The 18,538-nt window shown below is 40.0% G+C and overlaps 1 protein-coding gene across 2 annotated transcripts; it reads left to right on the forward strand.

Annotated features, from left to right (window-relative positions):
• Window positions 1–737: 737 nt before the first annotated feature.
• LOC101858835 (endochitinase A1) lies at window positions 738–17,483 on the forward strand. Of its 2 annotated transcripts, none has more exons than XM_005112980.3 (5): window positions 738–1,046; window positions 6,485–6,692; window positions 11,330–11,485; window positions 12,786–12,893; window positions 14,945–17,483. In XM_005112980.3, the coding sequence occupies exons 2-5, from the start codon at window positions 6,522–6,524 to the stop codon at window positions 16,235–16,237; spliced, it is 1,728 nt and encodes a 575-aa protein (XP_005113037.1). In that variant the 5' UTR covers window positions 738–1,046; window positions 6,485–6,521; the 3' UTR covers window positions 16,238–17,483. The 2 variants fall into 2 exon arrangements, with proteins under 2 accessions (XP_005113037.1, XP_005113038.1); XM_005112981.3 differs by having other exon boundaries at window positions 6,485–6,686.
• The last annotated feature ends 1,055 nt before the right edge of the window (window positions 17,484–18,538 follow it).

The raw sequence follows: 18,538 nt of genomic DNA on the forward strand, positions 1-18,538 counted from the left end.
CCTCTCCTTTCCGCACAAACTTCTCTCTCTCTCTGAATGCAAGCACCAATAAGCGATAAAATAACTAACACACACACACACACACACACACGCACATACACACTCCACACAACCACCATCTTAATTACCATCATCATTATCATCATCACCACCACCACCAATAACAACAAGAAATAGTGAACACTCTCTCTTTGCACCTTCTGTTAACAGCCCCCGCTTCTTCCTTTTCTAAAATCTCTTTGACAGCACAACAAATACAAACGAAACCTTTCTTCGTCTTGTCGTCAGTCGCCAAAGTAAACAGCACTTTTTGCATCCTCAGCCAACTGGATCGGTACCGGGTTAGTGCCCCTCCGCACCGCCCCTTTCCTTTCGTATGTGTACTTTCAAGTTTTTGAAATAGGAACAGCAAACACAATAATGCGCCAATGGATTCAAAATACAGTGTACAGCTGCTTGAACTTTTCGAATTCCGTCTTATTGCTTTGAGGTGTTGGACTTCCAGTGTGTTTTTTAAAAACTGTCGGGTCAGCCGTATTTGAACTAAAAATACATATCCACGCAATCAACGAAGGCTAGAATATTTATCTGGGCCTGCAAACTGCAAATATCCCTGAAATGAACTCGTGCACCATTAAATTCTATTATTTCAGCAGTGTGCTCGAAAGGCAAGGTCTCGTTTTGGTCATTTGTGAACCTGTTTTCGGTGTTGCATGAAAGCACCCTCTCTAGGGGTGCACATGCATGTATTATAGTAGTGTGTTTGGTACAAAATAGATCAACAAGTCGTTTTATCTTTATTTAGGTAAAAAACAAAACAAGCGCGAATCAGAAGCTAATTTTGGGGCCTGAGGTCGACGACGTTCGCGTCGCGTAACTCTTGAGCAAAGAAAAGGTTCATGGGATTGGTCTCCCTTGGAGAGCCACCTAGCGATTCGTGGAACGGCGTTTGGATTTGTATCGGTGCAAAGAAACAATGTTTCCTGCAAAAGCAAAGTTGCATATTTCTTATTTGTGACTAAAACAAGTTGAGGATAACAGCATTGGTAAGTTGAAACCGTATTTGTTCAGTTTTATGAGCTAGCGTCGCAGACAGAGTGTGGCGTGGCTTCGGATGCCATCGACCTCCCCTGTCCTCACTCCCACCGTACTACGCCAGGCCTACACAAGGCCAAACAAGAGGGCCGTAGTGGAAAAGGGGAGATCACTTGTGTTCCCACGTATCATCGATAAATTTAGCATTTGCACTGGCTGATGTGGTTTTTCTTGCCTTCTTATGATTTATTTTTTGTAAAATGTCTATGTGTCAGTTTTGTTAATCTTTTTGGCTTTGTGTACAACTAATTTGGCTACCATTCGTGAACGGGTATGGCTGCACTCCTCGGCGTATTTCTCCCCGGCTGAACGACATGTCGTTGCTAAAAACGTGATTGACACCCTGGCATTTCCTCTCGACCAATCAAAAGTCGTTGCTCCAGTTATCTCATGACTATTTTTAGATAGTGAGTAAAGATCGGAATGCGAGTAAGCGGCGGGCTCTATTCATGTTTCAGAATGAATGACCTGGATAAAGTGCTAGTCGCGCGTAGCTTTGGTCCCCTCCCTCCCACCTCTTTTGCCTTACTTGAAGTGAAGTATTTTTGTGGTGTCGGCAGCGCGGTAACCGTAACCTCCCCGCGAACTTACCCCAAGCAGACGTTGCCCCAGAGCTTTGCAGACGCCAAGGGTCGAGGGTGCAAAGCTTGGGTTGTGGAGACAGGACATGGAAGGGCCGCGGAGTGCCGCAAGATTACGCTGATTAGATCTGCCTCCCAAGCACAGTGTTGACTGCACTTCGCGTCACGGAACTGCACAACTCCATTATCTCCTCTGAATAAACCAGAGAGGTTGCAATAAATTAACCAGATCTGCGGGCTAAAAGTAAAAGTAAAAGATGCATTGATATTAGCCTAAATAATATATTCTATTGCTACTGCGATACTATTTATTCCCCAGACGTTGGCTGCGTGTAGTGTGGAAAAAGAATAACTTGTGTTCTTCTAGATTCTATATATAGATATAGATCTATATCTAGATCTAGATGTAGATCTAGATAATCTAGATCTAGATCTAGATCTAGATATATCTAGATCTCCGTCAACTGTCTCCTCGTTCACCAAATCATGTGTAGATCTACTGCTACTACTAGCAGTGCTAGTCTAGATCTAGATCTAGAACCAGGGTTTGAAAGAGAAAACTGCCCATGTCTAGTGGAAATACGGGTCTGTCTGTTCAAGTGAATGAATGAATTGGATCAATGAATGTGGCTGTCTTCTTTATAATTTGGCCCACTCTTCTGATCCTGCCTTCTCTACTGTTCTCCCTACACATTGGAAAAATCCCCCCTAAACTGTAATAATTATAGAATCTTGATCTAGACTCTAGAACCTAATAGAAGGCTAGAGATTGGATCCCCCCCCCCCCCTACCCCCAGTTTTGTATTTCTATGGTGCTCATCCATGGCGGTTTGACTTTTTTTTGTTTATCATTTTTGCGACGTTTTTAAATGCCAAAATTGTGTTCAGGGCCCTAAGCCCCCCCCCTCCCCCCCCCCGAAAAAGCTACCAAATAAGGGAAGATTGAAGAATACCGGACCACTCGTAGAATAGCTATACATTATTGCGCGAGAATGTGGGGTGGGTGGGGGGGGGGTTTCAGGGGGGTCTATTTTATGAATAGATCTACGGGTCTGAGATTCTCCATTGAGAGATAAAAACTGTGGAAAATCATGAATTCCTAAGGTTGAGACATAGGCAAAGTCAGTCCGCTGGTCCGGTATTTTTCAATCTTACCCCAAATAACATCCATTGTGAGACGGGAGTGATTGTATCAAATTACCGAAAAATCCCTCTTATACTCTAATTATTATAGAGATTGCAAACCCCCCCCCCCAGTTCTTCCAAGCTCTGTTAAGAAAGACTTCCGAAATTATAACTTCTTTGTAATTTAAATATAGATCTATTGCCAAATAATTTTATTATTATATTGTACCCTTCCTGAATCTAATGTTATACAAGCTGACATCTCCTTAGTACGATAGGAAAGAATGGAAAACTGAATAACCGTAGCATGATATTTAGTAGTAAAGCCAATTATATTTCAATTTCCAGAGTACAGTTGAACTTCTTTAATTTTAATAAACCCTATCTGTACACCCTGGGGTCATTTTGTTCCTTCGGGGTTGTAATGTATTCTTCACATTTTAGAATACTTCTAGTGCGATCTCTTTGAAACTTTCAGTATTTGTCAAAAAGTCATTTTGACAGACTAACTACTATGCAAAGCGTACGGATCGGATTAATGAGTGAATTATTTCCTCTTTAGAAATTGGTGGCACAGAGTTCCCCATGTCTTGGATACGATAGTAAAACACAACGTACGGTTAAGGTTAAAAAGACAGAAGCGCAAGGGAGCCCCCCCCAAAAAAAAATTCCATCATGTACATTTTCTGTCTTGGTTCAGGGAACTTGGAGGGAGATGGAGGGGTGAGGGGTTCCAGATGCCCAGATGGTGGGATCAAGGGTTGCTTGTTTGGTGCAAGCAGTGGTCAACACCTCACACCTCTCAAGTGCTATCCTAGCATCTCTGATAATGGCATGTGTCAGTCTTACTTATCCATTGCCACCAATACATGCATCTCATAGGACCGTTGTTAAACGGTTGTTTGACATGACCTATTAAAAAACAGAAACGATTGAACATCTCTTATTCAGGCTATTGCTTCCACTTTTAGCCGCCACCCATCAGTATAAATCAAAAGCATGGTCAACCAATGACCAATGCCACACTTCCTGTTCATGTAACAATGATTCGAGGAACTTTTTATTTTTCCTAGCCAAATGATCAGGACGACAGTCATTGGTCAAATTTCACACCTCTGGCCTCTCGCTACCCAGGAACCCTCTAACACTTTCACTTTCACAAGTACTGGTGAGATGTCATACCCACACTACCCTGACACACCACTCAGGGCTCACTTGAATGGGGTAACATCAAGGACCTGTTCTGTTGCAAAAAATTTTTTTTTGCTAAGTGTTTTACAGCGTTCGCCACGAAGGTCATATAAAATTTATGAGCTCTGGGGACACATTAAACATTTTCAGTTGGTTGGAAATTTTGAATTTTGCCTGGGTGGCGACTTTTAAGAGCCTACTCATCGATTTTGTACCACCAAGGAATCTTTAAGTTCTCAACTTGCACTCGGGACCTCCGAGATTTTTTTGCCCTTGTCCAGGAAGGCTAGGTGTAGATCTTTTCTACCGTAAGATCAGGGGTGGGGCTGAAAGACAGCAGTAAGATTAAGAAGGAGCCAGGGAGCAGCAGGAGAAAGGCTGCAGAATGAGTCAGTCGCCCAGAGGAGGGGGCAAAGGGGGTTGGGGCGGAAAGAGGAGACGAAAGCAGATGACAGATTGTTTTAGAGAAGGAAAGGATGTGAAAGGAGAACATTTTTAGAGTAGAAAACATTGAGCAAGTGTCCGACTATAGATCTAAGTATTTGGGTGTTACAATAGACAAAAAACTCAACTGGCGTGTCCACACTTTTCTTCTCCATAAAAAAGTGAACAAAAGACTATTTTTTCTAAGGAAGCTCATATATTTTAAAGTTGATAAAACATTGATGTCCATATTTTATCATTCAAATATTTATATATAGAAAGTATGATCAATTTTTGTATACACATAACACAGCGTGGGCCAGGAACACAAATGAACAGGCTTTAAGGGGGTGTAGCTATGGTCAACAACCAAATGCTATAGTTTTTGGTCTAATGCTTGCTTTTCTGCATCAAAGGGGGGTGACATAGTACAAAAAAAGGTTACCAAGCGAAAAATTCAAGATTTTAGCCATAATAATCTCGAGCCATCAAAAATAAAGGATTGATTCAGCATTTTTAAAACCAATTTTATATTTTGTCAATCATCAACACTCATCAAGATAGAAGCCTAATACTAATATTTGGCTTGGCAATTACTGTTGGTAGGTAGAATAACCTTACAGGGCCAAATTTGAATTTTCTGTACTAACTTGTGAGCTTTACAGTCCTTGTTATGCACTACATTCAGGTCTCCAATATTTTAAGATTTTGTAAAATAAAAAAAGGCCTAAAACTCCAAATGCGTACCATAAACAGCAAAAATGCTCCTGTAAGGTTATAGAGAAATGTGTATAAAAGACTGTGTGCAAATTTGAAACAATTCTGAAAGTGACTTTCTGAGACCTACTCAAAATAGTGTTGCAACCTGGTCAGATATATTTAAACAATTCCGAGAAAATTACAAAGAGAGAGAATTTTTGGTGAAGATTTTCCTACTTTGCTACCTCTCTCAAATGCTTTTTCCAGCTATTTATAAGTTTGATAAAGGAATTAGGCTTCTAAAGATGGATCCTTGATATTGATATCTATTAAGATACTCCAAAATCCGAAAACTGATATTTTTTTCAAAATTTTTACTGATCTGACCACTGGATCCCCTTAAAATGATACCTATAGCCCAAAAATTTAATAGACTAATACGGAAAGCATGTAAAATTTCAACATCTACATCCCTTTACTTGGATGAATTGTACATTATACAGCTTGCACTAAAAAAATTAATTCCATCTTTTTAGACAACAAACATCCCTTGTTCTCTCTAATAAAAACGTCAGTCAGAAGTAAAAGACCTAGGCTTCTGATTTCTGATCTGTAACAAAGAAAGATACAGAAGGTCATTTTTACCATCATCCATCAAAATGCTTCCATCATAACCATCTTGTATATTCTTACGACCTAAGAGCATGCATCAGAATAACATTGAGTGCATATCTTGCTTAAGATTATTATTGTTTATATTATATTGCTGTTCATTTTTATTATGATATGATTGTAAGTTTCAGCCTGCGTGTGTGTGCATGTGTGTGTGTATGTATGTGTGTGTACACGTGGTGAAACACCAAACCAATATGCCATGCCAGGATCTGGACATTAAAGATGTATCTTATCTTATACACAAGAAGGGGTTATTGTTTTCAATGGTTCAATTAAGGTACTTCAAAACTGAAGAAATATCAATGGAAGGGTTGGAGGGCGCTGCTAGAAGGACTTACATTATTTCTACCGGGTGCCTATTTATTGTTGCCGTTTTCCAGCCTTGCTTCCCAGCATTTAGTGAGGATTATTTAATTATTGTGCTGATGTGTTTCTTTTTATTTACTCATCCAGTGGATATTACTTTAACTTTGACTTTTAAAATGTTTACACTTGGGTGGTTGACGGGTGCTCATGTGTGGTTTGGTTCTTATCAAATATGTCATCCGTATCTCTCCTTCGTTTCTTTGTATCATGTTATTTTTAAGTATCATAGGCTCTAATCTTCGACTCTTATGCACTTATATGACTTAATTTTGTTGTAAGTGGCATAAAACTGCAAAAATTAAAACTGTTTTTTTGTTGTCTGTCCACAGATGCCTGGCCCCCGGCACCCCGACCCTCATCCTCATCATGTCCACCAGTGTCACCACTCATTCCTCCTCTGTTCACGTGTCGGTCATGGGCCCGCTGACCTCCCAGCCCGCCGTGGACAAGAGCGTGTCATCGGCCCCGTCCCCCACCTCATCGCCGCTCTCTGTGTCTGGCATGTCCGGCCTGCTCAACTCCAGAAATTTGGTACAGGTGACTTCATCTCTGGGTTTTGGTTTTCCACCTCTTTTTTGTGTTTATAGCATTTTGCGACCTCAGTGCTTTCTCGTTGTATCTCCATTTTTTTCAAGCAGTGAAAACAGTTAATAAAAAAGAGTGAGCTGAAGAAGTCATATTTTTAATGTAAAAAAAAATGGAGGTACGACAAGAAAGCACTGAGGTCGCGATTTACTGCTTCAAACTCTGAAGAAGTTCTTTTCAAGGAGGGTATCCTTGAAAGAATAAAATAAAATCATATAAAATGGAATTCATGCAGTGGAATCAGCTCAAACTGAAATCTGTGGGACCTCTAGATCCTTGGTTTAACTGGGTTTTCTGTTTAGAGAGGTTGTTCAATTAGAAGATTAGATGAAGAAAAAAAATCAGGGGTTCTGTTTATTTTTGGATAACCGCTGTCGGATGATTCATGTTCGGTTTTAGTGGACTCCACTGTGTGTATCAATCATAATTCTGAAATATGTGAGGCATCGTGGTGAAATCAGGCGCTTGTCAAAATAATGAAATCAAAGAAATCGACATTTTTTGGGCCGATGGGAAATTTTTTTTTCTAATTTTCTTTTTTTGACTCGACACCTTTTATTTCCATTTAAAATCACATTTTTGTGTTGATTTTTCTGAAAAATCAAGTAAAGGCACAAAAAATGTGAATTTTCAGTTTCGATGGACTCTCAGTCTCAGACCATGGAAGTTACCAAACTTTGGTGGCCATTTTCTTGTTAATTGTCCTCCTTCAATCGCTAATATTTTGACTTCTATTTAACATAGATGGATATTTTTTTCACCATAAGAAAGACAAATGAACAGGCTTTAAGATGATACCAATAAAGCTGGCATTCCATATGCCCGAAAAACCGATGTGAACTTCGGGTGCAAATTTCGTACACGAAATTCGCGTGCGATGAAAAAAGAGCCCTCCTTCCATATACCCGAAATTCATATCCGTCATCTGACTGAAATCACGGCATCAGTTCCGTCAGAGCAAGCACTCTACGTTGAAAACGAGAGAATTTTGCTGTTAGAACTCCTGTTCGTACGAAAGCAGGTTTTAAATTGCTTTGTCCAGACTTGATGATGGCCTTTTCTTCATAAGCTTTGCTTTCTTGGGTCGTTTTCTTTTCGAAGCTTCGGTCCTATCACCGACAGCACTGGCTGATGTGGCTGCGGCGCAGACAGCAATCTTAAGTTATAATTAATGTATGTTAGAAGTTATATTCAAGTGCATTTAAGGGGGGTAAGTGAAATGCTATTTTTTGTTATTACATGATTTAAACGATAAATGATAGTGATAGCATAGATATGTCTAGATCTAGATTACATAGACTCCCGAAAGTTTCCCACAAGCTTTAAAAATAGTGGTTGCCATGGAAATGGCAGCCATCTTGAACATAAACATCTCTTTTCAGTCTTAGTTTTAATACTTCTCTCTCGAACCAAGGAAATCAACATTTCGACGTTTTCCCCACTTACCTAGTGCTTCCATGCTGCTTCGTTCCTTTGAAGTAGATTTGGCGGGAAATAAGCCCCGCCCACTTCACGAAGAATTCGGGTGCCGAAGAAAAAAGTTTCGCTCCCTCGTGCGAAACAAAATCTTGGATTTACACAATGACTAAAAGGTTGGTGCGAAAAAAATAGTTTGCACGCGAAATTCGCACCCGAAATTCGCATCGGTTTTTCAGGCATATGGAATGTCAGCTTAACCCTATATGCCCAAAAACTGACGAGCACCTGATTCCACCACGTTGTGACACATATATGTTATTGGGTCTTAGTGGTGCCTGTACAATAACACTACAAGAAGTGCATTTCCCCATTGATCATCTGTTGTTGACTTTAAATTGTTTGTTTCTATATTTACATCTTGAGCACTTCATCACTACTTTTTGTGAAGAGTGTTTTAATTGGCTTTTTTGCATAAAGTTTAGTTTTCAAGTCTTTAACTGGAAGTGCACTTTAAGTATGGGGAATGAATACATTTTGTATTCTTTATTACTAACATTTTGATTTGAAGGCTGCTGACTTACAACTTTCTTTTGAAAATTTCTGAACTCTCTCATTTTTGTATGAACAGAAGTATTTATACAAAGTTTTTACTAAGTTCTAGTTCTTTTTGAAAATATTTGTAGAATATTGTCGTAGTGTTTAGGGTCAGTCAGCGTTTATTGAAATTGAAAGAAAATTGTTGCTGTCTGAAAAACAAAATCAGTTGTAGTAGTTAAGGAAAGAGTAAAATTGTTTATTGGTATTTTTATCTTTGGCACTTTCCGATAATTTATGGTTTTCTTCTGATGCTAGATATAATACAAAAATGACTTTTTTTCTCTTACCAATTTGATTGTTGAACCCTTTAAAGTCTTAGGATTTTCTCTGAAACAATTTGACTTATAAATACGTTAACATATCATGCATGTAACAGGCCAGATGCATGCTTGTTTCTGCATTTTATCTTCTAAAGCAGTATATATTGTTCGGTTTTTGTTCTGTTCAACAGTTAATGAGGGTGCTTTCTACTGCTACAACTGATCCCTATATTATTGATTTTACTTAAATGGTACTGCAGTTGCCAATGTGCTTTTTAGAATGACTCTTGTTTTGCTTTTGAGTTTTATTACCGCTGTGTGATGAATGTGACTTACATCATGGAAGATTGACACCTCATATCATGGGACTAGTCTAGTATAAGTTGTTGTCCTCCCAGTGCCAGTTTGGGATGACTCTTGTTCTCTTGTTTGTCAGTTTCTACTCTATTAAATTTTCCATCTAATCTGACACCCCCTCCTTCCCCACACACACACACGCACACACACATATGAATTTTATTTATGAATATTAATTATATAATGATTACTATCGATCGATCGAGGATGAGTAGAATAAAAGTTTGAATAGTAAACTCCAAGGTCTCTTTTTTTGGAGTGCAGTCTCACTGCAAATAGACAAAAAAGAAGTTTTATGAATATCCTTTCCTGTGATGTATAGAATTAGAAGGTAAATAATGTAAATGTAAACAGTACTCTAAAGTCTCTTTTGTTGGAGTGCAGTCTCAATGGGGTTTTCATTATTCTCAGAGACCTCTGCCTCCATTTTACAGGTTGCTAGACAGATAGATAGATATCTAGATCAGTGTAGGTACTGTATGAGCTGCATCTTTGTGAGGCTCAGGCTATTTTTGTCTCCAGGATTATCTGTTTCAGTTGACAAATGGCTTATTATATTGATTTTTGTCTCGTGGGGGTCTGCTCTAATGTCTGTCAGTAGGAAGTGGTGTGTTGCATGTATTGATTTTATTTTGTTGCTACATGTGGATAATTTTGTGGGAACGTGCTTGTGTTGAATGGAAGGGAGAGCATCCTCGGGAGGGGACGGAACAGTTGTTAGAGAAGCCACCAAAAAAATCTATTTCGAATGGAATGGTTTATAGTTCTGTTTGTGGGTGGTTGGTGGGTGCTCTAGTGTTGTTCGCTCCTTCTTTCCTGTCAAACATCCATCGTCCTCATCTCTCCTCCTTTTCTTTGCTCGTTACTGTCTTGTGACACCTTTAATTTTCAGCATTTATATTACCTAATTGTGTTGAAAGTGCTGTAAAACTCTTACTGAAACTAGATAGTGCTGTGTGCTGGAATTATAGATTATAATGATAATGGGGTCTAGACCAAACCCTTGGAGTCTGCTGAATCCATAGAGTAGACAACTTGCTTCTGCAAATCCTTGAGGCAGTCTGTTGTTTTGGAAAGGAAAAAATAGAGAGACGCTGTTTGAACCTGACAAAGTTGAGACAAAGATGTAATAAAATGGATTACATTAATTTGAAAGTGCAAAAGCAGTTGATATAACTCCACCTGTTGACATTTCAAACAAAACTGTCTTGGTTTTGTCCTGCACATTAATCACAGCACCTTGTTTTGTCTTCAGCGGAATCCCACATCTTTATTTTTAAGGCAGTAATGGCCTCTTAGAGTTGTTTTGCATAACAAGTGGAGACAAGGATACTAGAACGATGCAACCTAATTACAATTTTAAACAAAGAGCCAAACAAAGCTTGACAGGTTTGGTATTCTCAAATTTTGCCTTGAATGTAAAGGATTTTTGTTTAATTTAACGTTTTAGAATGTCTTAAATTTGCTAGATGTTTTAAATGTTAAGATGTTCACATTCTCTTTCTGAGGCAATGCAAAAATATTGACTCCCTTGTTACTTTCTCTTTACACTTCAGCATTTTTATGACTCATCTGCAAATGTTGCAAAACTCTTACTAAAGCTACGCATGTATTGTCCTCATTTCTCTTTGTAACACCTCTAATCTTCTGCGCTTACATGACCTATTTGTGTTGCAAATTTCGTAAAACTCCTACTAAAACGATGTAAACTAAAAGGTTTTGTATTTTTTCCTGTAACACTTTTTATATTCCGATTCGGCAATTGTATCACCTATTTGTGTTTTAATTGCTGCAAAACTCTTGCTAAAGCAAAAATTAGAATGTCATGATAAATGATAGTTTCCTCAGCTTGCATCCTTTTTGATTTTGAAGCTGTTGTATTTCTTGTGAAGTCATCTCAACATACACATATGTATGTAGTTGGTTCTCACTCTTGCTGTTTTTCTTTTCCTGCAGGATGAGAAGCTGGTGGTGGCCACCCTGGCCACTCTCGACTCTGGCAGCCCCAGCCACCTGATCAAGCAGGACCTGAAGCTCATCATCCAGTCCCGCCGCAAGGCCGAGGGGAAGGCCGAGCTGCAGGTGGAGTTTAAGAAACCCGTCAAGGAAGAGGTAACTGACAGCTGAAAATTTTGTTATAGTGCAACCTGTTACGCCTACGAGCTATTGCTGAAAGTTTGAAAAGATTGAGTTTAAGAAACCTGTCAAGGAAGAGGTAACCTACAATCCAAATATATACATGTCAGCCCATTTGTGTTTACTGCCAGTAAATCATTTTTGTGTGGTAGATGTGTTAGATCTAGATCTAATCTTCTCTTCGAAGCTAAAATCTGAATCTGACGCTTTCAACTGGAGGGAAAATAGAAGTAAACAGAAAGGGAAAGTACCCAAATAATAATGACAATATTGTAGCAGTAACTTCCCTTGTAATTGGTATCAAAACAACCACTGTCACAGTCCCGTAAATTCTAGGGGCCATATGCACAGCGTTACACAGTATACAGGCCCGTAAATTCTACGGGCGCGGCAGCGAAGAGGTTAATTCATATTTGTCTCTTTCTGCCATTGTGTCATTGTTCTTTTGCAGAAAAAATTATTTTGTTCCATCCAACACAGCTCACTCGGGAGTGTTTGAGATGGATGTTCACTTAATTTTAGAAATGCATTTAACAACTCACAACTTAATATAATGTTTTCATGCCACCTGTTAGCAGTGACGCACCCTTTCTATGAACTCGATCCTCTCTCGTGAGATGCTTTCAGGATTTTATTTGAGCAGGCGAGACAGTTTTCGAGCAGAAGTGACAAAGGAATATTTTTTTCCAAAATACTGACAATATTTCTAAAATGGAAAATGTCTTGTAAAAAGCAGGCTCTATGTAATAGTTTTCAAATAAAAAAACTCTTGCATTTTGTAAAGCGTAAGTGATAATTTATGATCTTTTGTCTTCTCTGATTGATGAAGACGTTCCATCAATCTTTTGACATTTTTGTTCATGCCACTTCTCCTTTAGTGTGCCCAGGGATTTGTATAACATGACTGTCAGTTTCAATTTGTATTCTTAGTTCTGATGAAAGGCTTGGAGTCGTTCATGAGTTAGAGCTTAATTTGTTTTAGAAGGCTATGCTGTTCAGTTTTCATGACTTTGTTCTACAAGTGCATGTTTGGTTGTGCTGAAAAGGAATTGATTTTTGTTGTGCTATTGACTAAAATTTACCGGGAAGGAGGAGGAAGGGAATATACTGTCTTTTGTAAAGGCATTTCCTTGAATTTGTGGTAATGCAGGAAACTACTTTTTCTGTCTTTTGCATGCCTTTTGTAGTGGAATGTTAAATTGATTCATGCTCTGATGGTTCCCCTATCCTATGTGACATCATGAAGACGGAAAGTTTTTGAATCTTGTTTTCTCAGTTGACTACAGAGGAGCTGAAAAAACGTGCCCGTCGCCGTGAGCTGAACCGTTTGGCCGCGCGGAGGTCACGAGAGAAAGGCCAAAAACGGAAGGACAAGCTAGTGGAGGTAAAAATAGGAGGAGTTTGTTACAGTGTTTGCTCCTGACACTGTGGCAGGCAATGAACTTTTATTTTTTCCTGACTGCCAAATGACTGGTAGGTATGGCCGACTGACTGTACCTGTATCCATTATCTTTGGAATTGGCCTCAAGTACCTGAAGTTCAGCCACTGCCGCACAGTTGGTTAAGAACTTGATCTGTTCAAGGAGGAGGTTGAGTTTTTGATTTGAGTGGGGTCTGGACTGAATTGTTTTTCCTGACCTTGCTAGAGTATTGCCTCTCAACCTAGGCTCCTGATAGGGAGAAGGCCAAATTTTCTACTTTTGAAATGACCTATGTTTTTTAGCAGATGTTAAAGGACAATGAAAACTGCTTTGTTGTAGTATGTGCACTATTACTTGGTACTGATGGATATCTGATCGTGAATTTTGAAAGATAAAATGTGTAGGTGCCAATTAAACTCAGACAGAAGTGGGAAATTTCTCAAATTAAGTTATTGTAAGAAAAACTTTCGCCTTCTCCCTGTAATTGAAAAAAAAAGGTTAATTGGACAATATTTGACAAAAATTTACAAGGAAATTTTTAGAACCGTGAAAATAAAAAAAATTGGCTTTGAAAATGAGCAGTATACTATGTTAAACCACACACATTTCTGAAATAAATTAAAATAAAATATAAATAGCAGAGTGAAGTTTTTTATTTTTGTATGAAAGAAAGACATGGGAAATATTCTATACAACGACAAAGCAGAGCTGATTAAAACCTGTAAATTCTTTGCCATATCGACAGGCTGAAGGGCTAGAGCCCAAATGGCTGCTGGATCAAAAAAGTAAAGTATGAAAGAGAAACAAAGGCTCAAAGCCTTCAAACTTTCAAGAAATAAGAATCTCAAAAACAAAAACAAAAATCCATTAAAAGGTCAATGTTTTTGCTTTCGGACTTGGTAGTAAAGTTATGAGTAGAACAGTGTGTCTTACATCAGATTATGACGGGCAATGACCCTATTCTAGATCCATCTCATTAAAATCAAAATTAGATTCCCACTTGCCACCTTTGGAAACTGAATGGGCTGTGAAGGACAGATTAGTTTTTCTTCCCCCCCCCCCCCCCCTCTCTGAATCTGAATACTGCATTTAATTTGCTGTTAACGCAGGTCACAGCAGCATAGAAAAGAGACGCAAGATTTAATGCAAAGGAATTTTCCCACACAAATGAGCCTAGAGAAAGGTGGGACTTTGAGCATCCTTTGGAAAAAGGAGAGAAAAATAATTCTGCCTACAACCAGCCAAGGGACATAACTGTGGAAATAGTTTTTTCGGATAGTGGGGTCAGAGTAGTCTGCCCTGAATAAATGCCACGTGTTTTGAAACCCCAACAACTCATGTCACGTTTCTTTGGTTTTTCCCCTTTATTAAATTTTTATGAACAACATTGTCAGCAGCCTATCACCGGAGTAAAAATGCTGTTTGTTACCTTTTCTACAATTTTCAGAGAGCAGGTTATATTTATTCTGTGAATTTCTGAGTAATAAATGATAGCTTTTCTAATGTTCTTGAGTGGATGGTTGTTTGTAGGAACTATTTTATGCCCTGTCGACACTGTTTTGATGGTTTAGGAGACAATTCCCCTTGTCTGGGTCCATGCAGATACGTAGTCTACAGAAAGACAGGGGTACTTGATAAAGTGTCTTACCCAGGTAGGAATCTGACTTTTGTTCTTCCTGTGCGAGAAAAAAGAGTATTTATGGTAGTTTCCCATGCAGCATTGATTGCGGAAACCTGTGGTTTTTAAGTTTGTGCAAGTTTTTTGTACCAGAGAATAAATTGTGTTGTTTATTTGCGGGTGGTTGGTAGGTGCTCTAGTGTGGTTTACAACTTCTTTCCAATCAAACGACATCTTTATCTGTCTTCCTTTTTTTTTTGTCACGTTGCTCCATTGTAACTCCTAATCTGCGGCACGTACATGACTTATTTGTGATGCAAGTGTGGTAAAACTGTTTTGAAAACTAAACTAAGAATTTTCTTTCTTCTTCCTCTTCCCCCCTCCCAATCCAAACAGGAAATTCGGCACCTGCAGTCGCAGAACTCTGAACTGGTCACTGCCTTAGGTTCGCTGACGGATCAGCGCAACCGCATCATCGAGACCCTCCGTCAACACATGAAGCAGTGCTCGGACTACCGGGCCACGCAGAACGCGGCGGTGGGCCTGTCGCACCGGGTGCTGGAGATGCTGGGCTTCCCCACCCCGTCGTCTCTGTCAGCCGCGCCCCTGCTGACCACGCCCCCCGTCCGGGTGAAGGAAGAGGTGCTGTCGTACCCCCCTCCTTCCCCGCTGCTCGTTGGTCTACCTGCCAGCGTCAAGCTGGAGGATACCTCGCCGTTAATGAGCCCCTCGCTGTACGGAGGGAGCGCGGCGCCCGCTCACACCGGGAGCTTCACCACCAGTGCCCCCAACAGCCCGCGAGCGACTCCCTCATCCCTCGACCACCACCATCACCATCATCATCATCATCATCCGGTGCACCTGCCCCTGGCAGCAAAACTTGCTCTGTCAGCCCGGCGGAGCTCCACTCAGGGTTTAGAGACTTCATCAGCATTCACATCCGCGGATTCGTCCCCTTTCGTGTCAGCGGTCTCGTCTCCTCTGTTGTCGATCGACACCATGTCGCAGAGCTCTGAGTCGTCGGCTCAAGTGTCAGCCGAGTCGTCCCCGATGCCAGCAGTTCTAGCGGAGGAGGACGTGGGCGTGGTCTACAAGCACAAGCTGATGAAACACCGGCGAGAGCGGTCGGACTTCACCAAACCTTCCACGCCCGCTACTGCTGTCTCCTCCACGCGCCCCAACAGAGCATTCCTGGAGCGCAGCTTCTCCTTCCCATCATCCTCCAGCGAGACGAGGACATGCACCAGCGTGACTACACCTGGCCTCGATGTGACCGAAATAATTCCATCTGACAGCGGTGGCCTCCACGGGGTTTCGAACCCCAGAATCCTGAGCCACTCACCTGCTGCTGTTCTGGACAGTGGTACAATTGTTAACGCTTCGGAAGCTCCTTTGGATTTAAGGAGAAAACGGTCAAATATGAGTCACGACAGTGGAAAAAATCTACGGTCCCTGCCTTCTGACATGTTTGGCTCCAGTTCCTCGAGTACCCCCCCAGGGCGGTGTCTGGAGCGCCGGTGGTCAGTGGATGAGCAGCACACTTCATGCCCCCCCCGACCTGTGAACATGAGCCACGGCCTGGAGGGGGAGGGGCCCTTGACTCTGTCTCAGAGCAGCACCAGCAGCAGCACCAGCGAGAGCAGCGTGGCCAGCAAGTATTCCAAACTCACCGTAGACTCGTGCAGCTAGTACATGTGGAGGGAGTTTTATCATCACCTCTTTTTTTTTCGTAGTAGTTTTAGAATAACATAGAATTAGACGGCTTCTAAAGGTTCCACCTTCTGCTACTCACTAGGCATTGGGCTATAAGTGGAAGGAACAAAGATTTATTAAAGCTGTTCTATAGGTGGGTTGAGGTCATTTGTGAAAGGTCCAGTCAGTTGTCCTCCAATTAATGCCTTGTACTGAAAAATAATTGTTTGGGATATTCTTGGAAATCCCAGCATTGCTATTGATTAGAGATTAAATTTTTTAAATGATATATTGGATACAGTTGTTTTCTTCTGTGAATGTTCTTTGACCCTGAGCTGAATTACTGAACCAACATTGTATGAAACCAGTTTGTAAAAAATCAATTGTCCCCTTGCAATTCAGCTATTAGCTATTATTGAGAGATTTAAGTTTGTTCTAAAGTATTTTGTCCAAGCTTTTTTGCGCTTTAGAACAGAATTGTGCATGCTAGTGTTCCTCTCTTGCTTGAGGACTTGCTGTGTTTTCTTCGCTGTTTTTCCACCCCGTCACTGATGTGAGCAGTGACAAAAATGCCCAGCAGGCTCGTCTGTGTGCCCTGCATCTTGTGCTTCCGAGGGATCCCCCTCCACACCGCTGGTCTAGTGAATGAACTAGAAGGCAAAAAAAATAAATCAGAAGTCCTGATCAGCCATTACACGTGCCACACATTTTTGATGGAATTTCCCACCCCACAGTTCCATGAATTTAGCACCATGTATGTAAGTTACAAAAAAGCTTTGCGCGGATGGGTTAGGTGGTTTTTTTTGTTTTGTTTTTGTTTTTGATTGCTCCCTACTAGTAAGTTTGTAAGTCTGAGATGATTATTTGTTTTTGGTTGTGTGCATGCATGGGGCTGGGGCTTTGAGGAAAAGGGGGGGTATGTGATTTGTTACGGCCTGTGGCCAGAAAATTCAGTGGTAAGGGTACCACTTTTCTGTATACCTCTTTATGGAATATTTAAGGAATTCTGAAAGTCTCAGTCAGATGTTCTTTATTTTTGTCATCAATCTTTGTTTGTGTACCAATTAGCGTCCTCATTTCTGGACTTGGTATTGATGTAACTTTTTAAAAACAATCTGTTGAGTACCAGTTTTGCTGGCTCCTATGTTTCTCAGCAACTGAAACGGAGACTTTTAGCCAGACTAAGCGTTAAGACTTGAGTTTTGCTGTTTTGATATACTGTACACCCACAAAAAAAAAAAAATTGACACTGATGCTTTGAGGGTTAGTGGCTGAGATTTTCCATGCACTGAAAAGTTCTTGCGTCTGTACCCAATTGCAGTCATTGACTTTTGGAGCATCTCTTCAGAGGGTAGCATTCTTCTGTATTTATTATTGCTCTTTTGATACATTATCTCTTTGCTGAACTTTTTGTACCCACATGATTTTTCTCTTTGAATTGTTAAAAGTGTGGTAGTTTCGTTTTCTACATCTTTAATCCCTCTTCTACTGTAAATCATTTGTGTCACGACATGGTATAATAAGGCTCACATCAAGTTTTGGGCATGTAAAGTTATTGGTATCATCTGAAAGCTTGTTCATTTGTCTTGCTTTAGAAGAAACCCCCCCCCCCCATTCTAGTCGAGATATATTTGCGAATGAAGGAGGTGGGGGTCACCTGGTTTCATAGGTAAAAATACTGAGAAAATGGCCTCCAAAGATAAGTCATTTCCCGAATTTGAGAGTCTGTGGAAACTGTTCATTTACATTATTTGTGCCTTTAATCAATTTTTAAAAAGTAAAATCCAAATACATAGAAATGTGTTCTTTATTGGGCATGAAAGGTGTTGAGTCAAAAAACAAAAATTCGATAAAAATTCGCAATCCTGTGAAAAATGCTTGTTTCTTCTCTGATTATTTTGACGAGCGCCTGATTTCATCACGCTGCCTCACATTTTATGTTATTTTCACTGAAGCAAGTGTATGGTTTTACAAAAGTTTTAGCTTCAGTTTAAGTGTTATCCAAAATTAGTTATGGATTTTCAGCTTTGTTCAGGCATCAAGAGTTATGATGCAATTTTTTTTAAAGGGGATCTTGTGTTTTATTCCTTATAAAAAGTACTTGGAGGAAAGCAATTTTGTTCAGTTTCAATAATTGTTTTTAAAAAATATTCCATGAATTTGCGGGACATTTTACTGATTTGAAATCTCAATGTGTCTAAAGTTGTATGGTGTTATGGTGAAATATGAGTGCTGAAAAAGTATCAAATCATGTATTTTGCATTAATTTACCAGCAGTATTAGTACTGATTGCTTGCT

This window comes from Aplysia californica, unplaced genomic scaffold, assembly GCF_000002075.1.
Source record: "Aplysia californica isolate F4 #8 unplaced genomic scaffold, AplCal3.0 scaffold01523, whole genome shotgun sequence".
Classification (NCBI taxonomy): Eukaryota; Metazoa; Mollusca; class Gastropoda; order Aplysiida; family Aplysiidae; genus Aplysia; species Aplysia californica.